Here is a 25,653-nt window from a genome sequence, read left to right as displayed (position 1 = left end):
ATAAGCTGACTTTGTATAAAAAAGAACACCGCTTGGGGGGGGGGCGAAAGCCTTACTAAGCGGGTATATACAAAAGTATGAAGGCTATTGCTTAACGCATTGTAAGCCGCCCTGAGTCTCCGGAGAAGGGCGGCATATAAATCAAACCAATAAATAAATAAATAAATACAGTATAGTATTACATGGTAGTATAGTATGGTATTGTTTCTTAGCAGTAGTTAAAACTGCGCAGCCACTCTGGAGGCGAGCAACCTAGAAATCCAATGAATAAATAAATAAGCCATAAAACTTGTTGAGTTCATGGGAATTCCAAGTTTGTGAACCACAGAGTGTGGTTCTTTAAGGAGAATTACTTTTAACAGCGGGTACTTAATCAACCCATAATCACTTGGCTGCACATACTCCCATGGGCGCAGAATAACGTGGGACTTCAGGGGAGGCAGGAAACAGGAGAAATAGAACTGAATTCTTCTGGCATTCTGCGTCCATGGGAGTATATGCAGCCAAGTGATTATGGGTTGGCTGCTTGGTTGGCTGCCAACTTGCAGAGCTTTTAAAGCAGCTAAATAAAGCCATGGAGGATCAAGCCATAAATGAGCATTGGTCATTCTTCCTCAATATTATCATTACAATGTGCTGCTGGAGAAGGTCCTGACCCCAATGTATTTGATTAGTTATCATGGGAACAAAAGGTTGGGGCTGACCCTCAGGGCTCTTTATTGTTTTCTCGACTTCCCCCTCCCCCAAGGATTTGCAACCAACATAGCATCCTCGGGTTTCTCAACAGGCAACTGTAAGGCCAAACATGAAAGAGAGAAATCTTGGCAGTGTAACCGGACAAGGAAATTTGCATACAGGAGGCTTTGTTGCCCAGACAGTTTTCACAACTAGAGAACCCACGAGGAGCAAACTCCGGAAAGTTGCTGTTTTGCTGCTTCCTCGCGTATTGCACAACCGGCGAGATTTAAGGGCGTCCACCATCCGCTCTTCCTTCCCCACCCATCCCCACGTCCTGTCCTACTCGGAAAGTGTGTCTGCTAAGAATCCGCTAGTCTTTTTTCCTCTGCACTCGAACCGGCAAAAGAAAGTAAAGTCTGAAAAAGCTAGCAATTGTCGCTGGGGTGTTTAAGACACCACCTTCCACCTTAAGAAGGTCCTGGGACTTTGCAGAACTTTGTTGAACTGCGCCGCTTTTTTCCTCTGCTGGGTGGAGAGAGTTTTTCGGAGAGAGAGAGAGAGAGAGAGAGAGAGAGAGAGAGAGAGAGAGTAAAGCTCATCTCCAGGAAATGAGTAAATGAGGGGAAAAAATCGTAGTAACGCTACCCTCGTAGCTAAAAGTAACAGGCGTGTAGGATGCTCAGAGAAGAAGGAAGTGCTTCAGACAGAGGTTTTGATCGCAGTCGGCACGAAAAGTCGAAGCCTGAAACAAACCTGGCTTGAAAAAGCAGATAAAGTGGTCTCTGTCCGTCGTTTAGTCAAGTAAAACGTTTGTTGCAAGACGCAGTAAGTATATAGCCAATATTGACTCCTCTGCCGCAAAAAAATAACAAGCTTTTCATTTAAGATAGTTTTTCTTTTCTGTCGGACGTCTGCTTTGTCTCTGAAAATGCAGGCTGCAAAGTGGAGTCTGCTGGTTGCATTTGCTTTTTGAAAAGTATGCAGCCCCATCCCGCCGCCTTTTTCGCCGCTAAAAATAGGAGTCACTTTTGCGCTTTTTTCCCCTGCCCTCCCTCCCTCCCTTCCGCTCGCAGCCCTCGAACGAAGGGGAGGGGGGAGACGGACGGACGCCCTCCTCAAAGCTGGTTGGGGATCACTCTGTATTCGGGAAAAAAAGTTTTAAATTTGCCCCGGGTTTTTTCCACAGCCCGAAGAAAGGACCGGCAAACGCATTGTAGAACTAGTTGCAGAATAGGAAACGGAAGAGGAAAGGCCCTTCAAACTTTATGAAAAAAATGAGGTGGTTTTTTTAAAAAAAATTGATTTTCCACACTGCATTTTCCTCCTTCTAGGGAGTTGGCTTTTTCAACTTGCTGATGGATACCGAAAACTTTTTTTATGGTCCATATTCTGATTAGCCAGTTATGTTCACCTCTCACGAGGCTCTTCAGCTTTCTCTTTCTATTCATACAAGTGCTTTGGGGGCTTTTTTGCTGTTGTTATTAAACTGCTAAATTGTCCACAATTTATTTTATTCTTCTCCTGAGCCAAATAATTCCAGGCTAGTTTACAGCAACATGCAAATTAACAAGCATTAAGAGTAAAAACAAATAAATCCTAATAAAAACACAAGGCTGTAATTCTACCAGCACCTGAGAGTAAGTCCTCAGAAGCTATAAGGATGAGATCAGAACAGAGTATGGAAGGAACTGTAAAAAAGAGGACAATTAAGTTTATAACTTAAAAGCAAAGTTCCTTTAACCAGACATTTAAAAATAAGCAAAATAATAAAAAATAAAATAAAAAATAAGTAAAATAAGCACCAGAAAATCCTGCAAAGCTCCACCACAGAAATCTAAGTAGGCTGTGTACCTCAAGACAAAATGACTGAGGATTGTATTGAATCCACTTTTATTTGCTTAGATAGATTTGTTAAAATGTGTAATTTAGTAATAAACAGAAAAATAAGTAAATTGTTCTTTAAATCAGGACTTAAGCATTGACTGTGAAGCATTCTCCCCATTGCCATAATTACAGTATTATAACACTCTTTCCAAATCTGACACTCTATTTTCTTCTTGTTAGCTCAGGGGTATCAAACTCATGGTGTCACATAATGTATCTGGACTTCTTTCCCCTTTGCTAAACCGGGTGTGGGCATGACCAGCACGTGACGCATCTGGCCCATGGGCCCGGAGTTTGACAGCCTTATTTAGCTGAAAATTCTAGGAGTTGTAATCTAAATAAGATATGTTGAAAAGATATGTTTTAAGTGCCTGGCCTGTAAACTATGTTTTGTAAAATTCTGGTCCCTCAAAATATATCCTGCATGGACATGCTTACCTAGCAGTATATGTCATATTTAAGACTAAATTAATAGATAAATGTAATTCTAAGTCTCTTACTCCCTGTATAGCTCAGAGTACAGTACTTTTAAACAGGGTTAAACAAATTCATGAAGATAGTCTGTGGTTTTAATTACGGAAGCTACAGGGAGCCTCTATTGAATGCCACATGGAATTAGGCAATTTGGAATAATGTATACATCACTCAGAATGGCCAGTGATCACAGGCTATGGAAACTATGATCCAAAATGCAAGAAAAGTTACATGTGATCTTCCTCTTTCAAAACACTTTGCTTGTAGGTTTTTCAATGGTATATTTGGCTGGTACTGTGGGAAAAGTGCTAGAATATATCTTTGCTTAGATACAGCCATGGAAGGATACATGGAGTTGGTTTCCACATAAACCAGGGATGTCAAACTGGCAGCCCATGGGCCGGATGCATCACACACAGGCCACACCGATCCCAGCTCCACAAAGGGGAAAACGTAGCAAAAGTCATGTGACAGCAATGTGACACCACAAATTTGACACCCGTGACATAAACTAAGCTTAGAATGAGTAGCCAATAAGCCCTCTGCTCTCATAGACCTAATTTGGAGCATCTAGTTTGAGACTACATAACCAACCTCAACAACAAAAAAAATGGCAGATCATTTTTTTTAAGTGAAAGATCTTCATTAAAATACTATAAGGGTAAAAACAGGCTCAAAAAATCTACAAGGCAAAGTTCACCTTTTTAAAAGTTTAATAAACCCCAGCTCTCCTCCCCAAACCTCCCAGTGATGTTAGCCTGTCATGGATAACCTTCCCTACAGCCAATTAATTTTTTTTAACAACCCTGTAATCATCAAATGAAAAAGATTGCCTGCTCCTTACTAAGCTCTTATGAACTAAAATGCTAAGCCATAATTTGGGAACCATCATTCTGTAAATATAATTCAGAATTCAAAATTGCTATTAAATTTCTTTTTTGAGTTCCTTTTGAAAATAAACCTGTCCTCTGTCTCACCATCTCTAAGCCTGGCATCACCATCATGGATCCTGAAGAATAAAGTTAAGAGTAAGTTTTACAGTCACTGTAAAGATGTTGGAAACAGAATGCTGAAAAGTGATTGGCACAGTCCTTGATTGATCCCAGTGGGGCTACAACTGCCTAGATCTAGTTATGTGAAGTACTCAAAAAGTATTGAGAGCTCAGATAAGCAACTCATAGATACTGTGGATGTCAGCGGCCACCATGTCTTGCCATTGACAATGCTGGCTTGGCTATTCAGATTTGAAGTCCAAATCGCAAGTCCCACAAGTTGGAGGGAATAGATAGCTCTTGTGACCTAAAATGGATTATTCATTCATTATTTGAAACTTGCTTGCTCTGATAAAGATAGGTTAAAAACATTTCAATACATTTGCCCTCTGGTTATATGTGTATTTTTAGATTTTCCTTAGTGTCTTTCCTGTGTGTTGGGTTGATTAGTTATATAATTTTAAGGAGCAGCCAATGTGGAGGAAGGCGACTTTAAATCCTAACTTCAACAAAATTTCTATTTGGCAGCTTATTTTCCAGCTTAGACTTTTAATAGCTAACAGTTTTCAGAAAGTAAATATTCCAGTTTGAGAGTCTTAGGTAGGGAGTTGGCACATTCTGGATAGGGATGTTGCTATGTAAATTTTTGCTTGGCTCATATGCTGCTAGAAACTCAAAACTGTTGAAAAATTAAAACTGTTTGCTCTACCTTTTTGGTTTTTCACAAAGATGTAGGATGTGAGAAAAATAGGCAAAAATGGAGCAGTGTACAGAAAAACGGGTAAGATAGAAAAAGAGTTCTCCGTGAAAACAAGGAACAGCAATAAATTTGTCAATGAGGGAGTCCTTGGTGCTCTCTGAGCTTGGTTGTTTTCTTATAGATGTTTCATTAAATGGTTATGGTGCTCCAACTGTTTTGGGATTGCACCAAAGAATGCCTATTATTATTGGTACTACCTTTGTTTTCTTTTACCACAGTCATTTCGTTTCTTTTGCAGGTCTTTGTATTTTGTCATTTTTTTGAGTTCTTAGTCTTCAATTTTGCTGTCTCCAGATACTCTCATATACACTATTCAGACTTTTTTGTCTTTCTTATCAACAGTTGTTAAGTCTGGGGTGTTATGTGGCTGTTATTTTTTTTTAATGTACTGTACTGGCCATGTAATGCTTTGTCTTCCCATGTCTCTTTTCTGTTCTTCATCTGGTTTTTCTTGCAGGTCAGTTTGATCTCTCCAGTACTCCATAAGCGTTTCTGATATATTAGCTTCAGTGAATCTTCTTCACTATCCTTCAAATAAATTCCCTTTATTATTATGGTTAAGTCTGTTAACAGCAATGGTGGGTTCTAACCGGTGTTATCACCGCTTCACGCACATGCTTTGTGCATGATCAGCTTCGCGCAAGCGCATTAAATTTCAAAACAGCTGAGGCACAGCAATCCGCTCTGCTGCACCTTATAGCTGGGCTACAAACAAAGGAATAAATGTAGATATAGTGCAGGGACGGGCGGGAGGGCCCAGCTGACGGTCGGAGTGAACCAGTTTGCTCTTACGTCAAGATTTTCGCTACCAGCTCTCCCAAACCGGGGAGAACCAGTAGCAGCCCACCACTGGTTAACAGTCACAAGGCAAGATGGCTACTCAAGGAAGAATGGCTATAGTCCTTATATTTATTTTCCAAATCTTTTAATCTATATTATGGTTTCTTATTTTTCATTGTGCTATAGCATGGTAGAAATACCTTTCCATCTATCAACATATACAGTTTAGGCATACTATGCAAGGAACAAATTTCAACATCTTAAACTACGGTACTTCTGAGGTACTTTCTTCTGTAGTTGATCCATTCTGTGGCAGAATGTGATTAGGCTCCAAATTAGCCTTTTAATGACAGGGAGATCCTGTAATTAGATATTAAATAAAGACTAACTATTACTATCTAAATAAGCATTTGTTCTCATTAAAGTCATGTCCAAAATGAGTCATGTAGATTAGTTGCCGACTCTGATCTATTTGCCATAAGGACAAATGACATGGCTTTTTTATTATCGTAATAATTTCTGTTTTCCTATGTGGAAATGGTTAACAAAGAAATTAAAGGAAAATTAGATTTGGTACTTTTGGAACCTCCAAAGTGCACCATGGACAACATTTCTAGTGATAAAAAATAAATTCATATCTCTTTAATATTCCATAGTACTAAATTGGTAGAATAAACTCTTCCAACTGTTTCACCCATTTTTATAGTTGAAAGTTTACATTCATTGTCTATTTCTTGCTTTTATTTGGATGGATACTTACATTGCAGTTTGGCTCCCCTTTGGTTAACAATATAATTTTTAGTGTCTTTATCATTGACAAGAGTTTCCAAAGCCACGTAGTAAATAAATTATGATCTGGCTATTGTAATACACTCAGATGAATGTAGAAATTTGGACTATTCAGACTAATTCACCAGAATTGATAATTTATCATTTTGTAAATGTCATAATATCAACAGATGTTTCCTTTTAACATTGAGATTGTGGGAAAACATGTGTCCCTGATCTTTTCAGCTATTGCCTTTCTCTGCCTTAAGCAAAATAGTATTACTCTCTAATAACAGAGAAATAGTGGCTTTCATAATGCAACCCTATCAAAATAGTTTTAAATTCAGATCATACTAATTTGTTATTTAAATTAGATTTCTGTCTCCCCTTTCTTCATATTTTCCATAGAAACATCCTTGTGAAGAGAGAAAGTGGCTGGCCACAGTAATCTAATGACTTCCATGATTGAGGATAGATTTGAACTCGGGTCTTCTAACTCTCATTCCAGCATCTTAACCACTATGCCACAGTGGATCTTATAGCTCAGTTCTGTGCACACAAATATAGTGTGTGTCATGTTTTTTCTTGCAAGTGAACATGAGGTTACTGTTTGCAGTCCTTTGTGTTTTACCTGAGACCAAAATCCATTTTAACACAATGGTACTTTATTTTATCTGTATGCTATTAATAGTTTCACATGGCCAAATATGAAAAAAATTCTGCTCCTTAGAACTATTTGTTTATTTTTGATTTGTATACCGCCCTACTCCCAAAGGACTCAGGGCGGTGAACAGCCAACAATAAAATACATAAATACAAAAAATTTAAAAACCAGATAAAATCAAATTTAATTCATTTTATATGATCCCTATAGATAAATCTTAGGACAATTTTAAAAGCCCAGGATGATATAATAGAATGATAAGAATTGACATTGGTATGCTTGCCTCCACATTCAGTATTAGCTGGAAATTCTGGGCTGTCTTCAAAAACAATACTGCATATGGAGCATTACAGTAATTTTAGTAATATTTTTATGTCTTTGACAATGGGTTGCAAGGGTAATAGGAAAAAAACACAGGAATTGATTTCAGTACTATGGTTACTTTCAGAGACAAGGGAAGACACAAGGAAATGGGCGGTAGTCGACAAATTTTGTATCATAGTAAATGTTCTAGTTTTCAGGCTACCCTAAGACAGATGTTTTGCTATGGGAGACTAAAAATACAAGCCAGTGTTTATTTCAACATATTAAATGAATTTTGTAGAATCTTTTCTTGTGCTAAAATATTAAGATACAAGCATTATATTATATTCAGTTACCCATCCATAAATAGATAACTGAACAAATATTTCAATGGAGTAACTCTTAATCAGTAACAAATGTTTTCTTTCAGTAAGTATATATTATTATTGTAATTACATCAACTAAATCAATGAAAAACAATAATCCTATAACAATTGGCAAGTTCTTGTGTATGTAGCTGTGCATGTGTTTGTTTAGGTGTCATAAATCAACCATATATTTGGTTCACACCCATACAAGTTAGTGTTTGAATATATTATATTTAAAGATGTAAGAGCCCAGGCAAAAAATAAGAAGGACTGGGGAGCAGTTTACCTCCAGGCCTAAAATTTAACTGAGGTCCACATCACTAGAAAATCATAAGAGCAATAAGATTAGTAACGTGTCATACATTGTACAAGTTGCTCCAAACAAAACAAGCCTAGGGTGCATTTGGTTCTTGTTAGAATTGAGAGATATTTCTGCTTTGGTAAAGGAGGAGCCGTTTTGAATTTTTCCAGAAAAGAAAAAGGAAATCCCCCCAGGTTTCTGTGACATTTATATTTCACATTATGCTGAAATGAATGGTCAATTCTGGCCATGTGACTAACCTTTCTGACACTGAACTATTGAAAGCAGGAAGTTCCTTGTTTTATAATTGGTAAAAACATTTTGGTGCATACCAAAAAATAGTTTCTCTTTTGAAATTGTTGTAAATCATCATGTAATACCTATTTATTCTTAATTAATGCCTTTCAAAAACTTTGGAGAGAAGGAGGAAAATACCTCGGTCTGCCTCACTAAGGTCGTAACTATTACTGAAACCTGAAAACTAAAAATTTTGTATAACAGGTCAAGAATAGAATTTTCCTCTATTCTATGCCTCTTAGACTCATGGCTGAATTCTAGTACCACATTTTTAAAAAGCGGGAGCCACTAATATGTTCAGATCTTAGAAATTAAATATACAAAAAAGGTAGATAAAGAAATTGGCAACCATAAGAAATGGAAAGATCCTTTTATTTTTATATCTGTGCAAATTGCTTGAGAAACAGTCACAAATAGTGGTTACAGCAACATGCTTTGTTACCAAGTTTTTTTAAAAAAATTATTTACCATGAGTTTGCATAATATCCGTATATTTTGATGAAGAAATAATACTCCATAAAGGTAATAAATTTATTAAAATGTCTGCTTCAAAATTTGGGGAAGTGACCTGAAGTGGTCACAGATGCTGGAAAAAGGAGGCAAGGCTGAAAATCACCCCTTCCCCTTTCATCTGCACCTTTATTTATGCTGGTGAGAAAAAATGTTTTCTTTTGCCAGTATGCTATTCTTGCAAACAAAAATGGGGGGGTGGGGGAAGAAAGGTATAACATTAGAAAAGAAAATTGTTGTATCTACTTTGGACTAATATTTACAAGACTGTATATATATGCAAGTATTTTGTACCGGTTCACAAGAACCGGTAGTAAAAATTTGTAGTAGTTCGGAGAACCGGTAATAACATTGGCTGGCCATACTCCTGAACCGGTCTCCGGCCTGGTGCCGCTCGCTTACCCCGCCTACCTCATCAGAGGCTTTTTTTTTTACTTTTAGAAGCATCTTTTCTACAACTTCTTCGGCCGAAAAAAATGCTTTTAAAAATAAAATAAAAAAAAGCCTCTGATGATCGCGTGGCTCAGCTGGGATCATCAGAGGCTTCTGAAAGGATTTTTTCTGCAACCTTTTCGGCCAAAGAGGTTGTAGAAAAAAAAATGCCTTTAAAAGCCTCTGGCGATCCCAGCTGAGTTGCCTGATCGTCAGGCTCCTGAAAGCATTTTTTTCTGCAACCTCTTAAGGTTGTAGAAAAAATGCTTTTAAAAGAAAAAAAAATGGCCACGCCCACTCAGTCACATTACCCCCACCAAGCCACACCCACAAAATAAGCCATACCCACAGAACCGGTAGTAAAAAAATGTAGAACCCACCCCTATATCCAACTGTTATTACAACACTGGGACGGTATCATCCTCTCTATCTTTTGGACTACATTGAGTAGGGGGAATGGTCAGTGGCCTAAACGCCTTTTTTCCATTCTTAAAAATCTATTCCTCAAGGAAAAAGATGAAGGGAAAGCAGGGATTAGAGAATAAGCCTCATTTTAGAATATTTCATTTTACACTCCTCAGGCTGTCTTTAGTGCCTAATCAGAGATGGAAATAAGCTGATGCAATTTTTCCTTTACTTGCCTTCTGTCATTATGCAAACATCTCTTTCTTGTAGAGAAATAGAACTGCCCATCCAGATCCAATTTTATTTAATGGGGGGGGGGGAAGTTTATGGAACTGTTGGCCACACTTCTGACTCAGTGCCTCTTTTTCCACTCTTCAACAGTCAAGTTTCTTTAAAGGGGGGGGGGAATCTCTCATTTCTGTTTCCTTAACATCGCGTCTATTAATACCAAAAATCTTAATTACATAGTTGATAGAAAGATAGATCAGGATAAAACAAAATATGTCTGAAAAGAAAAATTTCCTTTAATGGCTAATTTCAGTAGGATTTTTTTGAGATTGAAGATGATAATTATGCCTTTCATCTGGAAAGGTTTTTTAAATCCTGTGTCTCTTTGTAGCAACAAATAGCTCTCATTGTACTATCCAGCATTGGTGAAAAACAGATGCTGTACCACCGTGGCTACAACAGTATAAGCCATCTCCAGCAACTACCATATAGATGTCCTCTTGCACCAGATCTCTGATGAATTTCAAAGGTAGGTAAAGGTAAAGTGAACAGTTTCCAGAAATTTTCATCCACCAGGAAGTAAAAAACAAATCCAGATATTTTCCAGATAAAAATTTGGGTGTTCCAAAAGAGGACATGTCTAGAGGAAAGGGATATATTTTAATGGGCTTTGGTTCTTTAGTTTCTTAACTACAGTTTACTTTAGTGTTGCTATAAAAGGAGACACACATTCCATTGCACACATACCTGGGATGAAATTGATTATCTCCTCTGAAGAGCAAAAGTATAGCTCTGAAACATTTTTTTGGGCAGAATCCCTACCACATCCTCCCAGAACTCCTGCAGAAGTTTTCTGCACTGTTCTCTTGAGAACTAATCTCAACTACTCAATTACTCAGGAGGAGGCGTGGTAAACTCCTTCCCTGCTTTCCTTTATAGCTTAGCCATATGGGCAGAAGTGCCTGCTAAAGTTAAATGTATAATCCAAAATAATTCAAAATGCTCTTATAATAAGCAGTTCATATATATAGTATTGGGATGGTACAGTACATAGCCAAATATATTCTTCATGCTAATGTGCTTATGTCAAATCTCATTTCTATACGGTAAATTCTTAAATAGAAGTTTCAATTTGGATATACAGTACTGTATAAAGTAATAAAAATCTGCATAACACTCGACATAAGCATTTCTCTTCTAGATATAATTCACCGCAAAATATGTATGAAGCATATGACAAGTGATTTTTCTTTAATGTTTTGAGAGGCATACTTTCCCTTTGTATGTATGTATATATTAAGAAAATTTATAGGCTCACCGAATTCACAGTCATCCATCTACTCGTGTATTTAAGTATATGTCTTAGGTTGCTCAAGTGAACAGATTGCATACAGTTATTTATATAAAACGTTGCACTGGACTTGTATTTCAATAAACTCCACTGCATCCTTTTATGATGTTTTATATATAATAATCTTACTTAGTGATTTTCTAAACTGAAATTGTACTACATTTGAAAATTCTTACCGTATTCTTTTATGGATCATTTGAATGTCCAGGTAATTATTTTTATAGTACCAGCAGAGAAGGGGAAGCAGATGCTACTAAAACAGCTTATATAACATTTTGTTCTTCCTGATTCCTGTGTCAGCTGTACATAATAAGGTTCAATATGATTTTGAAATCCATATGCACTATAGCTGGCTGATTTGCATATAATGTTTAGTAGTACTGTAGAACTATGGAACAGAATCAGTTGTGAAATCCAATTTTTTTTACTACTGGTTCTGTGGGCGTGGCTTGGTGGGCATGGTGCGGCTTGGTGGGCGTGGCAGGGGAAGGAGACTGCAAAATCTCCATTCCCACCCCACTCTAGGGGAAGGATACTGCAAAATCTCCATTCCCACCCCACTCTGGGGCCAGCCAGAGGTGGCATTTGCCAGTACTCTGAACTACTCAAAAATTTCGCTACTGGTTCTCCAAACTACTCAAAATTTCCACTATCGGTTCTCTAGAACCTGCTGGATTTCACCCCTGAATAGAACATTTCATTTGTGTACTTTCATCTTCTTTATAACTCTGAAAAAGACTTGGAAAGATGTTCTTAGCAACTAGCAGAGTTTTTTCTTGGTATATTTAAGCGTAAACAGTAATTAGCAGTTCAATAAAGCATAAAACATTCAAGACTGGTTTATTCAATTTTAGTTAAGAAAAAAACCCCTAACTTTGCAGTGTTAAAAGAAATGGATTCCTGTTACTTCATAACTAGCATCTCAACAATTTCATACACAACTGGGAAACCTGTTTACCAAAAGTCAGCCCTTTGATGTAGACAACATCAGGAAACAGATGCCACAAGAAGAAACAGTAATAGAATCTTGCAAACTTTTATCCATCCTTCTTATATGCCAAGGAGTAAGGGAAGATCTTGCCTCAGTCTCTTCTTACTACACCGTTTGTTTATGTAATGTTTCTTGCCTGTGTTCCTCAAGAACATTTTCTTTATGGTCTATGCCATAAATGCCAAATACTTTTTCTAGCATTTGAGAAAAATCAGATTATAACAAGAGTATAAAGAAGTGTAACCTAGACTTCTAAGTACTGTATTTATTCAGGATAACTGTATATGAGATGTTCAAAAAAAAGTATGTCAGGAAAATTATACAAAATATGTAAAAAAAATTTACTCTTGAATAATTCACATAACTGGAATAAATCAAGTATAGGTACAGTATGCGTGATTAACATTTATCCTTAATATTAACTTTTTTTTGTATGTAGAATAATGCTTGGTTTAGTTGTATGAAAATAACCCTAGCCTCCGTTTCAGTTCACACAGTCCTATTTTCCTTTTATTGGTATAATTCCAAAAGAAGAGTTGAAAATAGTTTACCTTAATTGTATTTTGTATATCTAGCAAACATTAAATTATGCTTAACTATACTATTTTTACACTCTAGGGAACATATAGATCTCTGCTGTAATCCTATTCATGTGAACACTTGTTTGAAAGTCTTCCTTTTCTCCTTTGACAGTGAGAACCTTTATTTTGGTACAGTTAAGTCTGGGACTTGACAAGTTTTGTAGTTCCTATGTTTTTTTATATGTTGAGAGTTTTTGAATGCAGACATTTCTGTTCATTTGGATGCCAGCAGTTAACTCATTACAGCAATTCTCCACCCTAAATTTAATGTCTCCAATCCACTCTAATTTTAATCAGTATTTAAAATCATACTTGGTTTAAAATCTGTGTAATCAGCTGCCAATGCATGAATCTTCAAATATTTTGTTTCAGCAATAAAGAGTTCTTTAGCTTAACACACATTCATCTCAGATTTTTTTAAAAAACATATTCAAAGAGAATGAAGGCCCAGGATAATGTTGCAGGATCCAGTCTGGGTCAGTCACCGGGACCACAGGTTTTGTCTTCCGAGCTTTTGGACTCGTGCTGGAGCCCATCTTCAGGGAACTTAGCTAGAGAGAAGATTGGATCCTGCAATATTACCAGCGCATTAAAAGGGAAAGCAAAATTATGCAATCTGTTTACAGTCCTAGTTGGAGCAACATCCCTACAAGGAACTCCTTGTCGTTGCAAAAACTGCTTCTTTATGCACCATTAATAGGCAAATTGCAGCCCTGCTGTCTATGATCTTCCTGCATATGTTACCTCTCCTTTGAGATTGCAACAGATGTTTTAGGGATGCACAAGAGCTTGGAGAAAAGAAAATTAAAACAGACCCTTATGGTTCCAAAACAAATTTTCAAGGCGTTTTCCTATCTCAAAATTAGCAGCAGAATAAAAAAATGAGTTTAATCACTGCAGAGCAGAAACAAAGTACAGAAGTATAAAGCATGTGCTTACTGCCACCCTCTTTCTAACACACCCAACAATTGGAGTATAATTTGACTATGCTTTATTCTAGCTAATACCACTCACCAGTTGACAAGCACAGGCAGACTAACAAATATTAAACAAGCTTATTGTGTTTGTCAGCACTGAGATTAAAGGGATTATGCATCATACTTCTTATACACAAGGAAATTAACCACACCTTTAATTTCAGAGATGAATGCTGATGGAGCATTAAGGTTCCACATCACTTCTTGTTAAAATGATACATTGCCTAAGGAGGTATCTACAGGTTTGTCTTGCTGTTTACTTCGCATATGGCTTTCCCTGCCTGCAGCAGAATTAAGATGTTTCCGAATGCTGTTCTCATCCTGCTAGGTTTGTGCACTAGATCTGGCTAAAACTTGACTTCCAGATTGAATTAAAAGATTGTGAAATCAATTTTCATATACAGTATTCAAGATGGATTGTTATGGCAAATTCACTCCGTTCCCTATATGGGTATTTGCAAAAGTCCACTTGGAGTCTATTCTTGCAAATGGCAACAGTGCTGTAATCATACTGAAAAAGGAAAAAAGGTTTCTATCATAAATATAAAATACTATGAAGAAAGAATTCTGCACTCTTTAAGTTGTTAATATCTTTAAATCATAAGATCCTTATGAGCTATTTATCCCAGTCCCAGCCTTGATCTTGAGAGCAGAGAGAAGTACCTCGTTTTACCATTTGTCGACTTAATCGTTATTTAGCTTGTTACCTTCTCTTCCAACGGTTCAACTAACTCCTCCTAATTCAACTATCCTTACTTTTTATACAACCCTCTGTTCTCCATATATGAAATTTGTTGAATGTACAGCAGGTGAAATACTACATATTTCATTTTTTTTAAAAATTGATTTATATGCTGCCCTTCTCCGGAGACTCAGGGCGGCTTACAATGCGTTAAGCAATAGCCTTCATACTTTTGTATATTTATACAAAGTCAGCTTATTGCCCCCATAAACTGGGTCCTCATTTTACCTACCTTAGAAAGGATGGAAGGCTGAGTCAACCTTGAGCCTGGTGAGATTCGAACTTACAGTAATTGCAGACAGCTGGCGTTAATCACAATGCTTTTTAGTCTGCTGAGCCACCAGGCCCCTGCTGTGACAGAGTATGCTTAAAACTGATTTTTAAAAAAGCTTGAAAAATCTTGCTCTCCTTTCTATGAAATTTAGCACCTTCGAAGCATTTCTGAAGGTCATAAACTTTTATTTGTAAATACATAACAAGACAATAGCTATTTGTCCTCACATTTTAACATTACTTTTATTATAAGGTTATGGTAATAGAATCTTGCAAGTCTGAATGTGCTTCTCCCTCCCTCTATCTACCTGAAGACTAGAAGAGTCTTGTCTGAGATGCTTTCTTGAATTACATTTCTATCCCAGAATCAGTTATATTTTACCTGTTGCCTAGTTTTCAGCTCTTCTTTCTGTTCCTCGGGGTTATTTCTTCTCTCCATCTTCTCTCCAAGCTATAGATGTTGTTCCAGAAAAGAAAACCCTTTTCCAGAAAACTCTGACCACTTTGTCAGTCCAGGAACTGAAAAAAATACCAGATAGCATTTCAGGATCTAGCCTCATACGCTACATTGAATTCTGCACAACTTGCATCTGTCCTAAAGCAAATGTAAATAACTCTATCACAAAATCTACAAAACCACCCAGTGAGCCTCAAGGTCTTATTCTGCTTATTCTTCCCTCAAAGAGCCTAGGTAATTGGAAAAAACTACCATGCAGAACTGATGTTTCACTGCACTTACCAGAATTATGTAGGCTCTCAGATAAGCTTTTACCAGTGTTCAAGTCACATTCTTTTTGGTTTTCTGCCACTATCAATCTAGGTATCTTTTCAACCACTTCATTTCTCTGAGGTCTTTGGTTAATTAAAAGGCTTCTTGGAATTGGTATGGGTATTGCTCTTTGGTAGTCTTCATTTTCCAAAACTACATCCAAAAAAACAACAACTGCCCACCAAAGCTGTCAGGAGAATTCTTAAGCACCTTCATGTACTCATCAAAATTCATCAACCATTTGGGGCATTACCCTCATGGGATATTTGTAAAGGGCCACTGCTGGACCTGTTTAAATGCACATTGTTTTTCACATCTTATCTTAATTATGTATGTTTTGTTAAAATTACTTCAGGACAATTTTGTTTGAGGCAATGAATGTACCGTATTTTTTGGAGTATAAGATGCACCTTTTCCCCAAAAAAAAGAGAGTGAAAATCTGGGTGCGTCTTCTACTCTGAATATAGCCCCGCCCAGCTTCTCAAACGGAGGTTTCAGAGGCTGAAAAAAGCATCAGAAAAAAAGCCCCCAAACAGAGCTTCAAAGGCTTTTTTTTGAAGCTCTGTTTCGGAGGCAAGAAAAAAAGTTTTTTCTGAAATGGAGTTTCAGAAGTTTCAGATGCAGAAAAAAAAGCCAAAAAAAGTAAGGCGCAGAGCTCACAACCAAGGAACCTGTTGTCCTAAATTCACTTCTGGGAACGCTGATTGGGGGTATTCTGGGAGGCCAATCCACCTGCCAATCAGCTTTTTTCTTATTTTCCTCCCCAAAAAGTAAGATGCGTCTTATACTCCAAAAAATGTGGTAGGTTGATAGACACTTGCAAAATATTGACCTATATTCATTGTCAAAATAACCCCAAAATAATTTCACCAATGCCCATGAAATCTTGCCTCTGATCTTTATTTAAATTATTTTATTATTTTTTTTTAAAAAAAATATTTTTTTAAGACAAACAAACACTTAATACATCAGTCATCCCTTCCCTGTGACATCTCCAGGGATGTCACAGGGAACATCCTGTGTTGTCTTCCAAAATTATTAATTATTATTATTATTATTATTATTATTATTATTATTATTATTATTCCATAAGTTTCTTCTATCTTGATCTTCATCCAAACCATTATAACAAATCATTGCTAAAACAATATTCTAGTCATCGAGTTTTTATACATAATTACAAAATTAATCATTTATATCTCTTTTCCAACCAACGATAAAAGTAATTCCAGTAAGTTACTTTTAAGTAAATTTAAGTAAAATATTCTAACTCTTCCCTATCCTTAATCATCAAAGTTAATCTATTTCATTTCTGCACAATCTAAAAATTTTTTTATTACTTCTTGTTCCAAAGGTATGTTCTCTGCTTTCCAATTTTGAGCATAAACAATTCTTGCAGCTATTATTACATGTATAATCAGGTAAATATTTTCTTTACTAATTTTTTCAGGAAGGATACCCAATAGGAACAACTCTGGTTTAAGTTCAATATGTAGCTGTAGTTAATAATTTTTATTAACTAGACACAGTGCTTCCTGATCACAAGTCACGTCCATTTGCTCAGGTCTGAGATCAGGATGCCTCAAAGAGGATAACGTTGGCAGTGTTATATTTGTTTCTCAAAGTATGCATACTACATACTAAATACTATTCTATTTTTAATAACAGCCCAGAAAAGGAAATCCTGGAGATTTCTTGTGAACATATAAAGATGCAGGCTGGCTATGTAATTTATAGTTTAATTTTTAAAATCCTCAGTGGCATTGTATGGAGAGAAAGAGATATCTGTCCTTTAAATTATGTATCTAATTTTTCCTGATGTCTTATGAAAATTATCCCAAACCAGGAACAGGTTTTAATTTTTCTTGGGCCATTATATGTTCAAAGCAAAGGTGGCCTAATTCTTTTTTATATTTATGAATTATATTCTATAATTTGCCTAGGATTTCAAGTTTCTGTACTTACAGTACTCAACTGATTTTTCTCCAAAATAACTGTATGAGGTAGGCTGGGATGAGAATAGCAACTAGCCCAGTTCCCTTAGTGACTAAGTGGCTGAAAGTACATATGAACCTAGATCTCCCTAGACTGGATCCCAAAATCATAATTGTTGCACTGCCTTGGCTGCTGCTTGCATTTAAATGTATAATCCCAAACCAAGCTTGCTACACTGCAGAGTGAAGCATTTTGTTTTAGAAAGCGTCCAAATATATAAAGGGACCAATATCTTTGTAATGCAAGAAAACCTTACAATGCAGTATTAGCTAGGCAGATGATAGATTTGGGCATCATTCCAGGCAGCTGAATTTGAACACGTAATCTTTGTGATATTCCCTATTTAAATTTGCACACTAATAACCTACATATTTGGGCATTTCATATATATCCTGTCCTTGTTTTGTAAGCCTCACCCTGGGTCAGCATGCTTTTGGTAGGGATCAGTTAAAGGTCATCATCCTTCAGGCCCCTTCCTGGATCATCAAATTTATACCATTGTATACTATCACTCTTCAAATTTTGGGCCCAAACCTACTTTTTCCCACCTATTAAATACAAACATACATATAATCGCAATAGGCAACATTCATTTTTGTTCCAATTCCCTCTGCTTGTTGTTAAAATGCAGTTTGCAAGACCCTGCCTGCAGAATTCTGGTAGCTTAGTTTGTAATAGTGTGAGAGTCTTCTGAAATTTATGATCACTAGGAAAATCCAGCATACAAGTCATATAACAAGTAAATCTGGTTTTTTTTTCTTTTCAGGATCTGCAAGAGCAGGATTATCTAGCCCTTCTTTCTTTACATATAGTCATCTGAATTCTGCTTCACAGATAAAGAAATTGTGAATTTCTTTCATAATTTATCCAATGTTGATTTGACTGCTTTTCTGAAAGAAATCACATGATACAGAGCAGCCTTCTCCAAATGGGCATCTGGGACTACAACTCTCAGAACTGAGTCATTCTACTTGGGGATCTTGACTATTATTGTTTCAAAACATCCATGTGTTGCAGGTTGGCACAGACTGGGGTAGAGCTTGCCAATAATGGATAATTTGCACCAACTCCCAAATGTTCTTTCCATGATAAACATGGCACTATTGGAATACAGAGCTGAGACCTATTTGGTAATGGAAGTCTGTAATTTTATTAAGTATAGAATTGTGCTGCGCTTTAATAAGAAATTCATGACCTGAGACTGATTTAGTGGAAAATTTCTAAATCTATGTATAGGTTTGATGTTGAATTGTTTTGCTTATTTACCTCCTATCTGTTTCCAAGTTGTGGAGAGTACCTGGTCGGGGGGTGTATCTTCATTTTATCCCCAGAACACTAGCCTGTGAAATAGGTTGAGCTGAGAAGCAGTGACCCATTATGTTACCATAATCGTAGTGGACTTGAACTTGGTTTTTCCAGGCCTAATGCAATCAGGCCTAATAATTACTGTATTACACTATATGCTGTCATGCAAAGAAGATTATTAATTGTTCTTAACACAACATAAGCACCCTTTAGTTAAAACTAACATAAAGGCCAAATAGCCTCTGGAAAATGTTTCTTTAATTTTCAAAATGACTACAGGTAGTGGTTGGGTTATGATAGCAATTAGAACCGGAATTTCCATCATTATGCGATGTGGTTGTAAAGCATGACATGTCACATGGCCACATTGCACAGCAATAGCAATCCAGGAAATACTGTGATGTGACGCGATGTGGGAAAAGGCAGGAACCCCAGGCAAGCAGTTGATGGGTGAGAGCTATACGTTAGAGCCACATAAGGGCTGGTGGGCGCTACAGGCAGGTGCTACGGAGCATGAATGGGTAGATGGGTTGGTTGTTATCCCAGGAAAGCAACTATTGCAAGCACATGCTATAGAGCATGGGCAGATGCCATGGCCAGACACTAAGAAGCAAGCATAAGGAAGCAAAAAAGTAATGGGAGCGACTTGCGACCTGCCGACTTCCCACTGACTTTCTTTGTGTAGCAGATGACAATTATGTGCCCGAGTCATGTGCAGTCAGTCTGATTGAAACTCTAGCCCATTTTTCTTTGGAGGACAGATGTATTAAAACTAGTATGATTGATTAGCCAGAACTGTTTCATGTGTAGAGTGTTGATTGCATAATACCAAACATCCATTTCAACTTGCTTATGTGAATGATCTAAGATCAGTTTCGATAGATAGTGCTGTATGAAAAATCAGAAGTATGAATCAGTTCACACACATATGTGTGAGTAATTGAATGCTTATGTAAGCTAGCACTTTCCTCATTGTGAAGAATGTTTGATTAAATGAAAGTTTAAAAGCAAAACAATTACAAAGGAGGAATAAATAGTGGGTTTAAGACCATTATCTTTGTAAATTCTGTGTATTTACAGTATACCTACGGTATATAGCAGGTAACAATTTTCTATCTTAAGAAACCTCTCTTTTTTCCGCTTATTTTAGAATGCACACAGGTTGTTAGATCAATATGCAAAACTGTAAGAGCTAATATAGCCTTAGGACATCCACATATAAAATCAATTAAGGGTTTTTGTTTTGCTTTGTTCCTTCTGAAATTTCAAAGGAGTTGTATTTTTGTATCAAATAAATTTAGTCTCTTGACACTAATGGGAACAATCTTCATACACTTCATCATTGTAGCAATATTAAATGGAGCGTTGACAAAATGAACATTGCCATTTGTTTCCTTTACTCCTCTTGTGGGGTTTATAATTAACATTCAACTTTTGCTTGAAATTGATATTTTTACGTCTCCTCCTTTCTCTTGGTAGTACCTATTCTCTTTAAATAAATTCCTGAAATATGCTAACATTTATATGTGATATAAAGATCATTGCTTCCTATGTCTGAAATCATGGACATTTTTAGAACTAGAGAGAAAAGTAAGAAAAATAGTAGACAGTTATTTCAGCAATGCCAGTAATATACTTCTTCATATCTATGTGCTGTTATTAGCAACGTTAACTGTTTCTCTCTGTCTCTCACAGGTAAGATTTTATTATGCCGGCCGGATTCTTCCGGGTATGCTTGGTGGTAATAACAGCTATTATCAACCATCCACTTCTGTTCCCAAAGGAAAATGTTACTGTTTTTGAAAACACAGAAGAAATCATTGAAAAGATGAAAGAGCGTGAGGAGAACCTGAGGCTAGAGCAGCTGAAACTGGAGCAGGAATTAGCAGCACAAGAGGTTTCAGTAGATTCTTCAGAGGAGAAGACCGGACCAGAAAAACAATATGACCATGATTCACTTTCTTGGAATTTCTGGACTGCTTTGTCCATGATAGTCTTCCTTCTGATTGAATTCTGGAGACAGGATTACCAGGAAGGGAACTGGCAAGATTATACCAAAGAAGATGATGAAATTAATGTGCTGGGAAGAACATTCAAGGGTTTTATTCTACCAGACAAAGTCACATTGGACAGTTTTTATGAAAGATGCTTCCAGAATGTGACAAGTGATATTGCTAGGAACCGAGAGCTTGTGGAAGGCTTTGCAGATGACTTATTAGAAGCTTTGAGAAGCGTGTGTAACCGAGATACTGACATGGAAGTGGAAGAGTCTATAGGAGTTGGAAGCATGTATGAAAACTGGAGAGCAAACAAGCCTTTCACTTGTGATTTCATTGTCCCCTTTAATCCCCCAGAACCATACTGTTTCCAATTTGAGACCTGGTGTTCAGGGGAGTCTATTCTACCAGACAAAGGAAGTTATGGTATGATAAAGATCATCCGGGCAGATGAGAACTCATCAAGTTGTATCTGTGATAAAACTAAATTGGGGGAAGATTTACTTTGTCTGCTTCATAGCAAAGTGAGCCAAACTAGGCAGAGTAACCATACGGAAGATCTCCTTTGCTTCAAAGACACTCAGTATCTTGATTCTGACCAGGTTATGACATGGTTCCAGATGGCACTTACCAAGGGATGGAATAAAATTGCACACAAGTATGAATTCAGTCTTATTTTTAATCACCTGGATACTCCAGGTGCCCTGAAAATCAAGTTCAGGTCTGGAAAAACCATCACATTCAATCTCAGGCCTGTGGTACAATACGCAGATTCTGATGTATATTTTATCTCTCACTTTCCATTCAACAGCTTGGCACAGAGCTTCACCAGCAACACTCACTGGTTTCTCACCTTTACTGTGTATGAGAAGAGATATATCCAGTTTATTTCCAAAACACTGCCTGCTAATCCTTGCCACCTCAGTTGCCTCCAGATTTTGTCTTTCCTCCATGGAAAGCAGTGCAGTCTGACAGAACCTAGTAGCCTGACAAACTACCATTTCAAAACAGTAATGCTGCATTTGCTACAAATCCATCCTAGTTCAGCGTGGACCTCTGACTGTCTGGAGGCCAGGCTGCAAGATGTACTCAACTTTTTGGAGAAAAGCTTGCAAGAAAAAAGACTTTACCACTTTTTCATTGGAAATAGAAATCTGCCACAGGAACTGGGTGTTCCAGTGGAGTTTCAAAAGGCAGAACCACTGAACCTTTTCCGGCCCTTTGTACTGCAACGAAGCACTTACAGAAAAGCTATAGACATGTTTCACGAGATGCTTAAAAATACATCAGCTTTAATTAATGAATATTCCATTCATGTTCCAAATGGACGGGCAACTCCACTAAATAAAGAACTCTGACAGTTCCTTCTTTGACAGCTACCATATATGCAAATCTCCCCATGGGAGAAGACATATACATGTTTTAGAATTTACAGATATCTGTATGACAAACACCATTCTCTTTTTCTTTCCAATGATCTTGGCTGATATTTATGCAACCTTCAACATTTTTACCACTGTGTATTTCTTTGTTGTAATGAGTTTAAGCAAGGAAAAACATTTTTAATTTATTATATTACAGTTTTAGGAATGTAGCGGAATCTGTGTTAAGTGTTTTATTATTGCTGCTGTGGCAAAGTACCATAGACAGACTGAAAAAGAGTGCCTTATTTACAAGATCTAACGGATGATGTACAATTAAGTAATAGATCTTCAGTCTTGTTCCCTTCCCATTGGAATAAAACTCTACTGCCTGGATTTTTTAAATGTAATTTTAAATTAGTTTAGATATATGTACATGGTTACATGGTTATATGTACAACACATGTTCAGTATAACTTTATGCATTTGACAGTGCAATTCCAAATTATGCCTTTAGAAGCATATCCTACTAAATATGGAACAGCTTACTTCTAAGGGATCTCAACTTAAATAGGCTTGACATATTTGGAGTCAGAAACTCTTTAGCAGATCCAACTTTGCTCATCTTCACTGAAATGAATTCACCCCTTTAAATCAGTAAGAATAATCCCCAAATCTATGTAATAACATAAAATCAGGCTCCTGGATAACCTTTCTACATTGCATGGAATATTACTTCTTCCATGACTTGTGTGTCATCCAAATACCCTCTCAAATGTTTCCTCTGATTGCTTTAATTTCCCTCAAAAATACAGTTTGAAAGAACAAAAGCAAACAAATAATTCCCACATGTAGTTTCATTTAAAAACTGGCCAACATCATTTGGGGCCATGCATTTGTCTAGTTTGTACAGTGCAGGGTACAAACTAGGCATTTGTTTTGTCAAAACCAGAAATTCTAGCAATAGGTTGCTGATCTTGTAACTGAAGGTGGAGCAGAAATGTCTTATTTTTGAGCTTTGCCAGGATTATTATCAGCCAAACACTTTTAAAAGAGCCCATTCACTCGGAAGATGGGACTTTGTTTTTGACTTTCTGCTCTCTGGACTGCATTCCCTTTTATTTCTTAGATAAGAGGCTTGCTTTGCCACTCTGTTCCAGTGGCAAATACTAATTTTCAGAGGGAAAAAAGTTTTCTACAATAATGACCAAATTGCTACTTTTGTGCAGCAAACTTCAAAGAATAGTCTGAAGTGAAGACTGCTTAAAAACCAAATCTACATAAGATTGAATTAGAAATACTATAGGCAAGATCACTCACCAGTATACAAGCTATTGTGTGTGTGTGTGTGTATGAGAGAGAGAGAGAGAGAGAGAAACTAAAAGTGGTGAACATTATTTATCTTCCTGCCTCCTATTTTCCCCTCAACAACAACCACCCCCATTAGGTGGGTTATGCTTAGAGAGATCGACTGGCCCAAAGTCACCCAGCCACCTTTCATGCCTGGAGGCCGCCTAAAACTCAACATCTGGTTTCTAAGCCAGCACCTTCACCACTGCAGCACCCACCCTCTCCATCATAAGCATTTATTAATACTTTTTGTGGCCATCGGTGATTTCCAGAAGCTATAGAAAACACAGAAAACTGTTGATTACATTCTGATACAACACAAACAAATCTTAAACCAGTGATTTAAGTGATTTTTAAAAACCAGTGGTTTTTAGCTATACTGACACATAATTCTGAATGTAGTTTTGCAATGACGTGAATCATTCCTGCACTGAGCAGCAGATCAGACTCAGTAGCTTAAATTATCCCTTCAGATCTAATTCTACAGCAGCTACACAGATAGGGCAACTCTGTATTTGCATATTCATTATCAAATATTTATAAAGTCCATCTTTCATTCAGTGCTTCTCTTTACTAACAGAAATAGTCAAATTATTCCTGATCTAACAGTGTTTAAATAAGGCTAAATAATGCTGCTATATAAGCTTTTCATGCACTCTTGGAATACAATGAATCTTTGCTTGAACAGACCTTGACTGGTCAAAATCTGTTGCTATTTGCATGACTTCATTAAACGAATAACAATTTATATTATTTGTATGATGTCATTATGCCAATGACAATATGACTCATTTAAGTTTTGAAATTTTCTGTCGTAAGTTATATTGATAACTTCTATGGAATCTTCCCAAAAGTTATAGCGATAATAAATAAGTTCCAGTTCTGATCAGTAGATTCTACAGGAAACAGCTTCCTAATGTATATCGGATCTGTTCAACCATCATATATTGTATATCTGATCCATCCGTCCCCCATATAAATAGCTGCTCTTTCAGTGTAAAATGGGCAAAGCTGTTTGTTGAGTCTTTTGTTTAGATTGAGAATGAAAATTAAACAAGTCCAATCTCCAATAGAAAACAGTATGGCAATCTCATCAAATAAATATACAGTAGTCCTTGACTTATGACTGGTCATTTAACTACCATTCAAAGTTATGGTGGCCCTGGAAAGAGTGCTTTATGGCCTATAAACATTTTCAACCAACATAAAAGGTTGTGTTCCCCCACACCCACCACATAACCTGACTGCATTTTAGGCATGTGGCTCCTATTGACATATGGTTGCCAAACACTAGGTGATCAAGTGATTGCCATTTGCAATCTTTGCTAGCTTTCCCAGAAAGTCAGTGGGGAAGCTGGCAACGAAATTTGCAAGTAGAGGGAGCCCAAATTGAAGGGTTTCTGCAGCCCACTGAAGGATTTTTCCTCCATACACGGAGAACTGAAATTTCAGCACTGAGCTGAAATCCTCCTGACAAGCAGCAATTTCATCCTGTCCTCTTAGCAATCTAAGAGATTGCTCAACCAAAAAAACTGGGAGTGTCAAGATTGTGATTGTTGAGCAAAGCAGTCAGGCAAGTGTCTCACTTTAACTATTGATAAAAGGGGGTTTGGACATAAATTTTTGAAAAGATAATTCTATAATGCAAATCCCAAGAAAAAGAAAAATGGTTGAAAACTGTGTGTCTACATTTTTAAAAACCATGACTCTGGAAAACTGGGCTTTCTTAAAAAGACTGAAAAATCCTTTGTGCCATCTATGGTGTCAGAATGTCCATTTTCTGCTCACATTCTTTTTGCAGGCAATTTCTGCACTTAAAAATGTTTCTTCTATTCATGTCAACAATATGCTATATAACTGATTCCTTGTAAAATACAGGCTCCAGTTAATAGGTCTATTAAACAGCCCTCTGTGACTCCAGTTATTTTAAGTAATTACATGGTGGAAGTGGAAAATACCTGTCATCTTTCCCTGTCAGCACTATTTCTAGTTTTGTCACAGTCTTGTAACAAGTCTCTCAGGAGAAACAAAATACGTTGTAAAAAATCCACAAGTTCCTTCGGGGTATTATTGAACATCTGTGAAAAGCTTTATTAAAGTTTTAGTAAGAAATACAA

At 36.9% G+C, this 25,653-nt stretch overlaps 1 protein-coding gene across 1 annotated transcript; it reads left to right on the top strand.

Annotated features, from left to right (window-relative positions):
- Window positions 1-890: 890 nt before the first annotated feature.
- ITPRIP (inositol 1,4,5-trisphosphate receptor interacting protein) lies at window positions 891-24,284 on the top strand. Its single transcript, XM_034440051.3, has 2 exons — window positions 891-1,503; window positions 20,524-24,284. The coding sequence occupies exon 2, from the start codon at window positions 20,537-20,539 to the stop codon at window positions 22,181-22,183; it is 1,647 nt and encodes a 548-aa protein (XP_034295942.2). The 5' UTR covers window positions 891-1,503; window positions 20,524-20,536; the 3' UTR covers window positions 22,184-24,284.
- Window positions 24,285-25,653: the final 1,369 nt, after the last annotated feature.

Source organism: Pantherophis guttatus, chromosome 6, assembly GCF_059756535.1.
Source record: "Pantherophis guttatus breed Tessera chromosome 6, ASM5975653v1, whole genome shotgun sequence".
Lineage (NCBI taxonomy): Eukaryota > Metazoa > Chordata > Lepidosauria > Squamata > Colubridae > Pantherophis > Pantherophis guttatus.
This window is presented reverse-complemented; position numbering and strand designations above follow the sequence as displayed.

Excerpts from the sequence above, each read along its gene's own strand:
- ITPRIP (XM_034440051.3), top strand. The coding sequence starts at position 20,537 with ATGCCGGCCGGATTCTTCCGGGTATGCTTGGTGGTAATAACAGCTATT.